We start from the raw sequence: 13,537 nt of genomic DNA on the forward strand, positions 1-13,537 counted from the left end.
CTGCTGCAAGCCTACGCCAGGAGCACCAATGAGAAGCAGCACATTAGCTTTTTCTAGCAGGCTGTAAGACTGTCCTAGAATAAGAAAATAAACCCAAGACTTTTAGTGTTTGCAAGGAAGTAATTTATAGGGTCTGAAGATGCAGGTTTCATCCATCAATATTCTGTTACCATTCACAAAACTCTTTTTTGGCCAGACCCTCTAAATCGAGATCAACATTCATAGATTTTTTTCAATGTTAATGTAGCACACTTCAGGAGCATGTATTTTTATGAGAAAACCATGAGTGTGATCACAGAAGATCAGTGATCACCTCCAACTCTATTTATTTATTTATTTATTTATTTATTTACTTACTTACTTACTTACTTACTTACTTATTTATTTTGTATTGCAACAACACATCAACGTTGCCACAAATCATCGGCAGTACGTCTCAGTGACACACATTATTCAATGCAAACATGAGCCAGCACCTATGCTGAGTGCTCCCTGGTGCACTGCTGGATATGCAACATGCGTAATGTCACTTCTATTGAGCACACCGATTGCAGCTGAATTCTGTTGCGCAGTTCCCGCAGCAACATCCCCTCGACAAGCGGGTTTTCCTGAAATAGCCTCTGTCACAGGAATCTGGTGCCCTTCCATCCTGGGCTCACCAGCAAGCTGGCAGGCTCCAGTCTCTGCTGTGCAATGCGATGTGGTGTGGAGGTCCAGCCAGAAGCCACGACAGGTACCCTCAGCCCTAGGGAGCTGGGCCCTGTGGGGATGGAGGGCCTGAGGTGTCTGCAGCAGGACTTATAAATAAGCAGCAGCCACTGGATGCAGAAGTGGTTCAAAGTGGAATTGAAAATTAATGCTTCATACTAGTTTGACAGACCAAGCTATATTAATTTTAACTGTGCTCAGAATACAATATTTTGTTTCATTTTTTCCACTGGGAAATAAGGCTGCGTTTTTTTTGTTGTTGTTTTGTTTTTTTTTTTTGTCAGGGAAGGTAGAAATTTTCCCTCAGAAAATGCTGAATGTGTGAGAACTGTTTTTTATCTGTGGAAAAATGAAATTCTGACTTAAAGACCCTTACTATCTTCAGAAATTAGAGTCAAACAAAGTGGTTAGTTATGAAAGGAGATATGAATAAAAGCATTTTTTAGGAAACGCATAGTGAACAGTGATTAGGTCATCACATCAGGTTGTAAGAGTGTTCCTCTAGCTGATTGCCTGCATTTGAGATTCTCAGAGATCACTTCAGAGATTATTTCATCCAGTGGCTTCTGTATTGTAGCCTGTTGTGTGCTGTGAGCATGAAAAGAGCTGTGTGAAATGTTTTGTTCAAACCATTTTTTTTTCCACAGAATTATGGGTTTTCATCAAGTAGGAGTTTTCCACAGCAAATACCAATTTTCAATTAAAATTGCATTTTCATAATAGAAGTTTGGGAGCCTCTCTTATTTCTTCTCCCTTTCCCCAACAGTTTTCAGCTTTGACAATCAAAACACTGCAGCCAAAAGATTCCCACATTGTTTTTACTTTTCAGATGTGTAGTTTTAAGATTGCCTCCAAAAGTTGCGAAGAAAAAATTCAAAAAAAAAAAAAAAAGCCAGAACCTTTTTCTGTTTATTGTTGTCAAAATCATTGCCAGGAACAGAAAAATTATAAACAGCTCTAAATATATAGTCATGGGACTGCCAGACCTCCTGCAGCAAGGGCATCTTCCCAGTTTCCCTGGAGGCTTTTGCATGGCTCCCAGACACGCGGTTCCTCTTTGCTTCTCTTATTAACTCAGGATAGAGCTGAACACGCATAGTGCTGGTACCAGAATAGCAGGAAATATTAAGTCTCACCTTTCCTGGTGAGATGCTGTATCTGAACCTCATCTTCAAAACCTCACCTCACCCATGTACCCACATGAGCAACCACAGAGTGTTCCTCCTTTGCACTCAAAGGCTGTGGGCTTACCTCCCTTTTGGCTTCTTTGAGCCCTTCCCTGAAAGCCGAGCAAACAAATGAGTATGCTCTACCATCACCTTCATTTCAGCTGAGCTGGGCTTTACCTTTACAGACAGTTTACTGACTTTGAGAGAAACTACTTGCGTGTTGGTAGCAGAGAAGGAGAGGTAATAGGAAATGCCTCAATGGCATTTTCTAGGGGATAACTGCCTTCAGTGGTCATTCACCCCAGATACCAAGAAGAATAGACCCTTTCTACAGCTCCTCACACTGTTCTGTCAATTCCTGCAATGACTTAATAATGAGACACAACAGATTTTAGCCTGAATGAAGCAAAACCCTTTATATAAGAGTCAGCTCTGTAACTCACTGCCACATTAAAGAAATTCAGCTAGAACGGTGATTTGGCTTTGGACTGCAAGGATGGTAACAGTTGGCTTCTCACTGCACTGGTCTGGGAGGTATTCGGCAATTGGGCTGGATTTTGCTTCCATCCCTGCAGTTCTGCACACTTGGGCAAAGATTTTGGCAGGCCTTGTGCCTGGGAAGTAGTTGGCCTGAGGGGCTGGAAAGCTCCTTGGTTCTTTCTGTCATGCCTGAGCCATTGTTTAAGAGCTGGCAGTAATTTCTGCTATTAAAACACACTGACATCTGCAGTGCCAGTGCTGTCACTCAGGGACTAGGGTGTGCCAGTATTTCAGCATTTCATTGCTAGACCAAGGGATGATGCTGATCGAACAGCTCAAGATGAGAGGGGGCAGCACAAGAGGCTGGCTGTGGTTTTCTGACTGTGCTGCAGGCAGCTCTCGGGGCAAGGCAGAGCAGAGGGAGGATTTTTCATTGGATTATTCATTGGATTATTCATATACACAGGAGACCCAAAGGGGACCCCTTTGCCATTTCCCGGCAGAGAGGATTTTGTGGGCTTGGTGAGATGAGAATAAAGGTGTCACAGGAAGCTTGCAAACTACTGGGAGAAGGACTGAAACTTCGGGGGGGGGGGGGGGGGGGGGGTCAAATTCAAGTATAATTAGAAGATTGCACTTTTCCTCTTCAGAAACTCCTTTTCCATCTTCCCTGTACCTGTTCTCTCTGGCTTGGCTTTTACAGGCAGGGTCTACACTTTCTGCTCAGCAGAAATGTACTCATTCCTCCATATTTCAGTAAAGACCTGAAGCTGAGCTGAGAATCCACTCCTTTCATGTTGGGGCCGTACAGATGTCTACACAGGCAGTCCCATGCTCAATGACCTATGTAAGTGTAGATGTTTGGGGGAACAGAGATAAGATCCTCTTGATGTGGAAGCTGCTGCCTCAAGTTTCATTTATGGTTCTGCAATTATCCCCTTGATGTCAAAGTACAAAATTAAAGCATCCCATATAAATAAATCAGCATTTCTGTGTTGTTATTCATGTTTTTGCCTGTGATTGCTCATGCTGATGAGAAGTATGAATTTCATTGTGTTATGGCCAGTGAAAACGTGAACTGTCAGAGTGGTTTTATGGAGAATGGTCAAAGATCTTGGGAAGGGGGGTTGGTGATAAACATCCAGATATCAACATTCCTGACACTTAGTAGGGGCAAATTAAAGCAGATATTCTGTTGTAGCAGCTCTATATATGTGCGAAAGCAGCCCTTCAAAACTGCACAAACAAGGCTGAACAAGAACGGGGCAGGTAAAAAAACTCAGACAGAGGAAGCAGTTATTCGAGATCACATACTGGGACTGAGAAAACTGGGGAGTAAACCACTCTTTGACTTCCTTTCCTCTCTAATACCAAAGGCTAGAGTTTCAAAGGAAGCCAACTGCCAAAATGAAATTTGTAATCTTTTGTTTACGACAAACAAAACTTGTGAACGTGGGTGCAGAGCAATTCTGCAAACCTTTTCCCAATGTCTGTGGCTGAGAGTGCTGCTGTTCTGATAACTGGCCCCATCTGTGTAGGAGGTAATGTACAAAAAGCTGGCCCTGAACACTTCCAGTGCGACAGCTTTATGGGAGAAAGGATGATGCAGTGGTTAGGGTATAAACCTGATATGTAGTAAGTTCTTATTGCACTGTTGTTGCATTTTGTGATCTAAATCAAATAACTAAGTCTCTGTTTGACTTAGTTCCCATCTTACTAGTGTTATCTACCCAACTTCCTAGAATCTCTACCTTTTGTCTTGCATATTTAGATTCATAAAACTGCAAAAAGAATAAACACAGTAAGCTCATAGACAGTAAGCACACTTACTCAGTTCCTTAAGAAATATGATTCCCCACAGCCCTATGCTCGGGCATGTACACCATACTGTTCTAAAAGCCACAAAATAGTCTAGGTGGATGAGGAATTTTTCATGGTTACTTTGTAGATTTTTAAATGAAAATAGTATAAAAACTACTTCCAGTCAGTGATATTTCCCCATAGTTCACTTAAATCTTTCCTGTACTTCTCCTTTGAATAGCCTGTAGAAATTCTAGGTTATTTTTCTACATTGATATTAGTGCTGTAACACAGAGAGAGGCCAAATGCTGCTTCCATTTGAAGCAAAAATAATCAGGATTTGCTCAAGGTTTCTGGGTAGCTGGAAAGTGGGGACCCGAAGCTGGGGTGAGTGCTGTCATGGGGCAGCTCTGACTGCTCTCTCAGACAGGGGTGGAGCACAGTGCGCAACCTCATGGACATCCCTGATGCATGTTCACAAATAAGTGCCAGCATTTGTATACTTCCACACTGGACTATATATCACTTAGCACTTTTTTTTTAAATGAAAAGCAGCTGATTTACTCACTTGTGTATTTTACTGCTGCATCATCAATAACTGTATTTGAAACACGCCGTCCCAGTCTGTGCAACAGATCAATATAATAAACAGAAAATACAGATTTTCATTACTTGTACCAGGGCAGTTTATTAATCAGTTCATGCAGTTCAACAGAGTAAACAGGATTTTAAAAATGAGTAGACTGGGTACAGGAAGGGTGTGGGGCAAACAAATAGGTTTTCTCATAAAAATCAAATCACATGCACCAGGCAGAGCCCAGGAGTACATGTTCATGGTAGTTAAGGCGAGGTTTAAAGGCTTAGGTTTCCACTTTGGGTAGATAGCTTACAAACTAATTTACAGACAGTATAAAGAAAAATACAGCTTTTGCTATTGTGTGTATGTAGAGCCCTGCACACCAGTGTCCTTGTGTTTATGTGGGGATGTGCACACACAAATGTATCTAGATGTGCTTGGGCAGAAACATGCCTGACAATTTCTGCACGTGCACCAAGTGCCACCGAGGTGTTACTTTGCAGCTTGAAGGGTCAAAAACAAAGTGCAGAAAGGGAAAATGAAGATTAGACTTGTTCTGATGGTAAGTCATATCGTCCTTTGGAAACTGTTCAAAAGGAACATTGACATCCTCCTTCCATTGACTTGGTGGGAAGAATGAGCTCCACAAATTCCCCTCACTTAATTCCCTCAACATTTAAACTCTGCCTATGAAATCTATTTTCCCTTACATGGGTCTTTTAGTCTGCGGCTGTGTTAAGGCATCCCCTGATCCCAGTGACAGCACAAACTGTGTAAGCTGAGATGTCCTTCTCCAGCGTTGTGAGCTCCAACTTTCATCTTGCCAAACTGGATTTCTCAATCCCCTTTGGGGCCCTGACTCCTGAGTAGAAGCGGGATATGGGAAGCAAATGCTCTACTGCCGGTATACAGAGAAACAAGGTTGAAAATCACAAGGGCAGGAGTGACAAGGGTGGAAGACTAGGGGATGCTACAGTCAAGTAAAGGAAGAGATTTAGAAAACCTAATTAAGAAAACATAGAGGGGAGATTTTTGTTCATTTCTAAAGCAACATTAACAGAGACGGAATAGATGATTGCACATGACATGGAGGATTAAAGACGGCAAAGTAGAAGTTAATACGACCGTTAAAATGTAGTTCCCATAGTTTATACTTGCCTCAGAATATAATCGGAAATTTTCAATGTGTCAATGTCTAGCAACCCTTTGCTAAATTCTTAGACCTTTATGAAAGTAGATTATTCTGCGTTTTTTATGTCACAAAAAGACTTCCTTGCCTTCCACTTTCTTTACCTGCACCTGTGTAATTGTTTCTGTTCGCGCTTTGCTAACTCTCTGACACTTCTCCACCTCTGCTTTCTTTGCAGCTCCTGTCAGTTTAAGTTTATTTGTGAAATTTCAGAATATGCAAAAACAATGCTGGAGATGTTAAACAGGCTGCCCTAACTAACAAGTCTTAGGTCTCTGCCCAGTTTCTTTCTCTTTGTTCTGATTCTTTGCAGCTTTACAATTAAGAAAATGGATGCTGGACTAGATAAGTGCTAGCATGATCCAATATCTATCGTCCTGTGTTTGTTTTTTAACCAGTTTACAGTCCATAGAACACTTTTTCCATCCTTGTTTCACTTTGTATCAGTTGAAGCACAAACACACAAAACACCTTTTCCACTGATTGTATGATATGGTTTATCTTCTATTAATCGTTGCAACATTTTTCCCGTAACCAATTGTTTTTCTTTTTTAACGTGTTCGTGTATCTCCTAGTTAAATGTTATATCAAAGTGTCTGTAACAAGACAGTATATTTTGTGAGTCCTGTATTTATTGACACAAATATTCATTTTCATTTTTGAAGGTAAGGTTTGCATAGACACACACACAATAAATCACTTTATTACCCTTACCATAGCATCTGTGTAATATAAGCACCTGCACAGGAGGGGTACCAAAGCATCCTGGTTTATGAAGTCTTTACACAATGTATTTGTACACATGTTTGGACATAGGTTGGTGAAAACTGTAACATAATTGAACAGTTGTGCTGATGGAGGAGTTATGCTTAAACCTGCCATCAGAGCTGAGAAAGAACCAAGCCTGTGATCCTTGCTGTAAACCATTAGTTAGGTCAGTTTGTTTATGAGCCTTTCCTGTTAGAGCCTGCCCTTGCTGGCATTTCCCACCTACGTACTTGCTGTGCTTCTTGCTTGCAAATAAAACCATTGTTTTCAGTAAGACTTACTACAACAGAACGTACTGTGTTCAAACTGCAAATGACTGAGGCGAATTCACAAAGAATTAGGTTAACTGTGTATTTCTGGAAAGCACTGAAAGCACTGGGGAACAAAAAAGACAGAGAGACAGACATCTACCTCTGCCTTAAGAGGCAGAGGTAGATGTCCTCCATGCCTAGAGAGGATTTCCTATTCACTTTAGGTCCAGGGTTCTTGGCTGTTTGTCATTCCAGCTTGTTTCCCAAAATTCCCTGATGCATAGCTAAAATCAGTTTCTTATGTTTGTTGAGGATGGCATGGCACGCTGATGCTGTAGATCTGGGGAGGAAGATGATTCTCCATTGCCTGTTACCACATCCCTATTTACACCATGCCAAAGGATGTGGCAACTGCTATATCTCTGACATGACCATGCTTTACACCCACATTATACTCATTTGCCTTGGGAGTAAATGACTTGAGTTGGAAGGAAATTTTCCTACAGAAGAGTTTTCCATCCGAAAATGCTGATTAGACTGAATTGAAATGTTCTGCGGAAAGGTTTTGATTCCGTCAAAGCTTTCGGTGGAAACAAAGCAAGCTTTGTCCAGACTGTCTGACGGGCAAGACTGCCTTGATTTATGCCCGCTTACCCGTCCACTCTGGGCTTTCTGGCTCCGTGGCCACAAGATTTCCCGGCCACCTGCCCGGTGGAGGCCAAGACACCAGTTAGGTGCCGGCTTTTGCAGCGCTGCCTGCATGGGTGCGGCTCTGTGACCACACACTCTTCGACTCCCCGAGTTGGACGTTTGATTTTGAAAGTCTCTTTTGATTCCTTCCTTGTGATCTTTTTGTATTTTTCATCCCACTGAAAATGGCCATGTCTTATTTTACCTTTCAGACTTATTGTCAGGAGCGTGTGTTTTATGCACCGGAAGGTGGTGTCCATTTGTTTCTGCTGGTAACATGATTTCCAGCTCCAGGATCGAGCTCTGAAAATACAGCAGGGGATGTGGTTTTTTCTTCCCCATTTTGCCCTGCCCGCTCACAACTGCCACCTGCGGTTTGACCATGGCAGTCACACTTGGGACACTGAATTAAAATCACTCTGAACTTACAAACTTTAGGCAGAGCACAAAGTACAAGCTTTAGGAAGAGTGTAGGAGTGTTTGGGAGGACAGAACACAACCACTTGGATTAGTTTATTAGAAGAAGGCTGTGAATAATAGCAGAAGCTAAGCTGCTGGGCCTGCAGCGGGTGGTTTTGTTCTGGAGAAGTGGCCACAGCACAGCCTCACCTAGCTGCAGTCCCTCGGGCCACGAGGTGCTCAGACTTTGACCTGGGGCAGGCATCACAGATAAGAAGAGCTCTTGCATCCTGTGGAGGCCAGCACACAGCTTCCCTCAGCTGTTCGTTTCTCTGCCACCACCATCAGCTTTCCCAGAGACTGCTGCCCTTGCTGGCCTTCACACAGCTGGGATGTGCTGAATGGACCCACAGAGACTGTGCAGACGAGCCTATATTTTACCCTCTTTCAATGTTTTTGACAAAACCTGGTTTAAAAAAAAAAAAAAAAGGAGGGGGGAGGGGACCGAAATGGGTCAGGATCAAATACCATTTTATTTTTTAAAGCTCCCTTCTCGCGCTGTTTTTCTTCTGTTGTCCAGACAATGCAGCAGACAACCCTATGCCCCAGCCAGGCTACCAAAGAAGATAAGCAGTCCCTTTTCAGCGATGGCAACAACAAACTGGCTGGGTACTTAATTCATTAATTTAAATGGAAAATGTATTTAACAAAGAATTCGGTTATTTAACCTTTCAACACCTTATTTTCTCTGGCCCATGATTTCTGTGCTCTGTGCAAGGCAGCTTCACCCTGCCCCAGAGCTACAAGTGGAAGCAGGGTGCAGAGGTCACAGACAGGGAGGGTCTGCGAGTTGAGGACAGGGAGGATGGGAACTAAGCAGACCTCAGATCAAGAGTCAGATTTCTTGGTGCCCGCAAGTCCTCCAGGCTTTGTGAAGCAGGCCCTGAAACTGCTGTCCCAGCAGAGCAGCAGCTTCAAAGAGGCCTTGTGAGCAGCAGTGGAAATGCCAGCCACCGCAGCCTGATCTGCCTGCAGAAATCGAACAGCACAACATCTTACACTGACCAAAGCCGGTCGCGTAAGGCCACTAAAAGCTGCCCAGAGAATTAGCTGCCAAAACCACCTGTCATTGCTTGTGCTGTTTTCTGGCAGAGGGATGAAAATAGCCTCTGTTCATGACATGGAGAGTGCCTGATACCCCCTACACTGCCTGGCTCTGTGATGCTGCTTCCTTCGGCCAGGCAGGCAGGGTCCCACTGCCTATCCGCACACCGCAGGTGTGCTCCTGTCCTGCGTGGGATCGCATGAAGCCAGAAGACGAGCAACGCTGTATTTCCTACCGCTCCCCAACAGCCTCTCAGGCAGCACCAGCACCTCGCTTGTTTTCTAAGATTCCTCTTAGATCAAAAAAACACCCATGAAGATGTGTTTACAGATTGCCCTGCCAGCAGTCTGTCTGGCTTCTATCTGACAGGCAAAACCAAGTTAACGTCAAAAAATTAGACACAAAACAAAAAAAATACCCTTTGACTCAGTCCAGGTCTTACCTGTCCTACCAGATTCCTTGATAGCAAAATAAGTAATTTCCTCCTGCTGTAAAAATATAGTTTCTTTTCCTCGGGACTTGGACATGTTGTTAATACCTAGAACAGAATGCCAGCCCCATCACTTGCATTCCTCTTGTCAGTGAAGAACATAATTTTCATTTAGGTTTGCATTTTTCAGTGCTTTGCACATCCCTTTTTCTTCATGTGCAACAGGTTAGCTACTTCTGTTCTACTGTATGTGATGGCACTCTGTGCTGGGGATTGTTCAGTGTCTCTGAACCAAGAAGGCCTTTGATCATAAAAAGAAGGCATCATCTGGAGATGAAAGTGTGAAAACAGACAAGGTGGATGGGAGCTTTCCTTATGGGCCCCTGTGCAAACAGTGGCAAGACATATCCTTCCCTTGTTTCACTTGCCTCTGCTGTAACTAGAAACAAACTGATTTCCTACCAGGGAGGGAAGGAAGAGGAGAGTGTAGGAGCAGTCATTCACCTGACTTTTAGTGAGAAATCCATCATTTCGAGATGTATTTTACCAGGGCAGAACAAAAGCATTCTGTAACTTCATGGCTGACAGACATTTTGGAACAAGGAGGGTGATGAGGGTGAATAGGCCTGTGCCCTTGCAGTGTCTCCAAATTGCCAACAGCCGGAGCCATCCAGCGGGGCTGAGATCTTGCAAAAACAAACGGCAATTTCCCCCAAACCGGATCAAATCCAAGTGCTGCGGTCATGCAGCTCAGCAAGGGCAGCATGGAGGCAACTGCCATGGTGCTCTTCCCAGGGCTGCTCCCCTCTCTGTGCACAGTGCTTCTGGTTCAGCCATTTGTGCTATACAGAAATGCCTGCAGCTGCTTTGTGCGGGCAGCAGAAGGGCCAGAAAGCGGCCAAACCCAAAGAATTTCACTGCTGGCCAGGCTCACAGCAGAGGGGACAGCCCCAGGCAATGCTGAGCTGTGCCCTGAGCAGCCACACAGACAGCACTTCCTGGGGAGAGAAGGGAAAGAACCCTGGCTTTGAAAATATACTTCGCCTTGGTTCAGTAAATTACTGAGGGGTGAGACAGAAAGGTCGATGAGCACACAGCTGTGTTAGTCATGTAGCTGCTATGCTACTGAACAAAATGAAAATGCCTACGTAGCTGAAAGAGATAGAAAGGTGAGTGTGCGCTTGTGATATCATGGTGCAATTGATAAATAGGCATGTACTGGTGATAAGATAGGCTTGCTGGTGATAAGATAGGTTGGAATGTGATAGATCTGCATTGGCGATATGGTAGATTGTTACATAGTGTTGATCAGACGGGACTACTGATAGTTTATCATGTCCCCTGTTATCACTGCGGGTGTTAATGTTCAGCTTTTCCCTTGCAAGATGGAGAATGTGCAAGTTAGAAGAGCTTTAACATTTATGTAAAACCAAGGGAAATAAGGGGGACTGAGAGAAGCAGTAAAGGAGTGGTGATCAAGAAAAGAGGATTTGAGGGAATTAATAGAACAGAATTGACCACAGAGCACTGAACTCATTCTGTGCTAACTGTAGCCTCTGTCTTTATCTTATCAGTGACTCAGCTCTTGCTCAAACACCCAGTGCCTCTGAGATTCGTCAGTGAACTGCCTGGAAGGTCCTGCAGAGTGTTTCAATATTTGGACCTGCCTGCAGCGGGCGAGGAGAGAGGACAGAGCTGGATGTATCTGTGCTGTGGGTGGGGAAGAAGAGCGACTGTCCCGGGCTGCAGGGTGAGTGAGCTGTGGGACCTGGATCCTACTGAGCCCGCCGGCACTTGTGGTGCCCAGGAGGGAGGCAGTGCCTGAAGTCACAGCAGATTCCCCCAGGGACTGTCAGACCCTGTGCAGGCCAAAAGGACGAGTCACAGAGAGAGCTGTCACAGAGTCCTCTGACCACAGGTCCTGCTCGTCTCACTCCCTTTTTCCCCCACAGCAAGTCCTGACACTTTGCGATGCTCTTGGAACAGACAGAGCACACCCACAGCACATCAAACCTTCTTTTTTTTTTCCAGCAAACAGCCACTTTCTCTGGGAGGAAAACATGACATAGGAGGTAATTTCTTTCCTATCTCTGCCACTAACTCACTGTGCAAACATGACCAAGACCAAGCCACTTTCTTTTCTGATGCCTCTATTTTCCCCTCTGTTGGTAAAGATAAGTTGTCCAGAGTTCTCAAGCATACAGGGCAAGCTAATGGGCTTGAGAGAGAAAATGCCTTGATGTGTAAATAGCTGCTGTCACTGGAGGCTGTAGCCTAGACAAGGAGAGGGGAACGCTTAATTTTATTTTTCATCAGACCTACGTTCTCTGATGGCTTAAGCAGGCTATATGGAGAGGGTGATTTAGGCCCCATACCTGAATGCTCCCCAGAACAGTTGCGTTCAGAACAAACCCACCTCCCATTAAGGTTTAGATCAGGGCTGTGCCCTGGCCAGGGCTGTAGCTGTTTATTTTACCTCCTGGACAAGGTACACTTGTGAGATACTGTGTGGCTTTCTGATAGCAGAAGATGGTGAGAGATAAGCTTTTCTCTTCACTGTATCTCAAGGCTCTGATCTTCTGTTTCCTCCACCTCCCCAGCCTTCACAACCCCTCTCTGCTCTTTGCAACTCTGCAGACCACAGTCCCCCCAGTGTGGGTAATCCACTGCACCCAGGGCAGAGGCAGACCAGTGCAAGTCTCGATAGATGGATAGATTTCCACAGTGGACTCAACTGAGCGCTGTAGTGCCATCAACTGCAAGAAAGCAGCTCTGCAGTGAAGCCAGAGGTGACCGGGTTGGTGTCTCTGCAGGGTTATGGAGAGCATCAGTGAGGGAAACCATGGCTTACTGGAGGGGAACTACGATTATTTTCTTTTCAGTGTGAATTAGTTGCAAACATTTAAGGCAGTTTAATAGTCTGAGACATAAGGATGCTAAACATATAGAATAGTTTATTTATAGGGTGCCCGATTTTCAGGTTTGAGAAGCAAACTGCTCATTTCAGTAGCACAGAGGGACCAGTCAGGATCCAGGAGATGAGAAATAGGTCCTGGGGGTTTAGTTGTAGGAGGAGCCTTAACCAGCTTGGAGGGTTGTGGCAGTGCAGGGGGGACGTACACCGTGCCCTGCGGTGTACATTTTTTTCTGGGGGACTGGGAGAAATCTGGATCTCCTAGAGCTAATGCAGTTCATCCCTAGTAAGCCAGGTAGGCGTTAAACCCTTGAGGTCCTGGGATACTTTTTTGGAGGTGGGTTGGAAGGAACCACAATACTGTCCTGTACTGTCCTGTGATGGTCAGGCTGGAAATGTACATCATGGCTGGCTGTTTGGAGACACGAGGTGTAGCTGACTGCCCTTGTCTGCTGACAGCATTGCCTCCCAGGATCTTAGTTCTAGAGCTGCTCGAGAAACAAAACCGTTGTTTAAAAGATTAAAGCAGAAGTTTGCAAAGAGCCTTTCCAGGTCCTGTGCAGGAAGTCCAGGGCATGTGTGTTGAGGGGCAGAGAGGGAAACTCAAGGAAGAGCTGCTTGTGGTTTGTCCTCTGTCTCTGGACCATTTTCTGTCTTGGTAGCAATACTGTAGTAGTAGGCACGGATTGTGTTTTCCACAGAAATAAATCCTGGACGCTCTTCCCATCTGCAAGGGCAGAAAGGAAAAATAAGAGTTGGCAGAAAGGACAACAGTGGACTGACCCAATGGAGAAGATACCAGGCACAGAAGAACCTGGGACAGAACAGCAGCCTAGCAGTACCAGGCTGTACCAGCAAAGGAGCTGCAACTTTTCTGGGATGGAGAGGGGCAAATGCAGAGAAGCTCTGACATCTTACTGGCAAATGGAAGGGAATGATAATAAAGAATTATGTGTATTATTCATCATGGTCTGGGGAATGAGACACCATTCATTTTGTATTGTCCCCATCCAGACAGTGTGTGCTGCCCTGACGGACCAGCACAGAAAAGAGCAAG

At 44.6% G+C, this 13,537-nt stretch overlaps 1 protein-coding gene and 1 long non-coding RNA gene across 4 annotated transcripts in view; one reads left to right on the forward strand and one right to left on the reverse strand.

The window, feature by feature from the left end:
* The first annotated feature begins 10,507 nt into the window (after nucleotides 1–10,507).
* LOC308181909 lies at nucleotides 10,508–13,531 on the forward strand. Of its 2 annotated transcripts, XR_013941610.1 has the most exons (4): nucleotides 10,508–10,735; nucleotides 11,141–11,316; nucleotides 11,598–11,638; nucleotides 13,182–13,531. It is a non-coding gene; the product is annotated as an uncharacterized lncRNA (long non-coding RNA). The 2 variants fall into 2 exon arrangements; XR_013941609.1 differs by having other exon boundaries at nucleotides 10,508–11,316.
* ZAP70 (zeta chain of T cell receptor associated protein kinase 70) overlaps nucleotides 11,738–13,537 on the reverse strand; it is a 32,218-nt gene continuing 30,418 nt past the window's right edge. The window contains exon 13 of one of the 2 annotated variants that reach the window (XM_080565711.1): nucleotides 11,738–13,207. In XM_080565711.1, the coding sequence (XP_080421837.1) occupies nucleotides 13,084–13,207 (124 nt within the window). In that variant the 3' untranslated portion in view covers nucleotides 11,738–13,083. The remainder of the gene's footprint in view (nucleotides 13,208–13,537) is intronic. The other variant, XM_080565710.1, reaches the window with a different exon arrangement.

Source organism: Anser brachyrhynchus, assembly GCF_964034855.1.
Source record: "Anser brachyrhynchus genome assembly, chromosome: 23".
NCBI lineage: Eukaryota > Metazoa > Chordata > Aves > Anseriformes > Anatidae > Anser > Anser brachyrhynchus.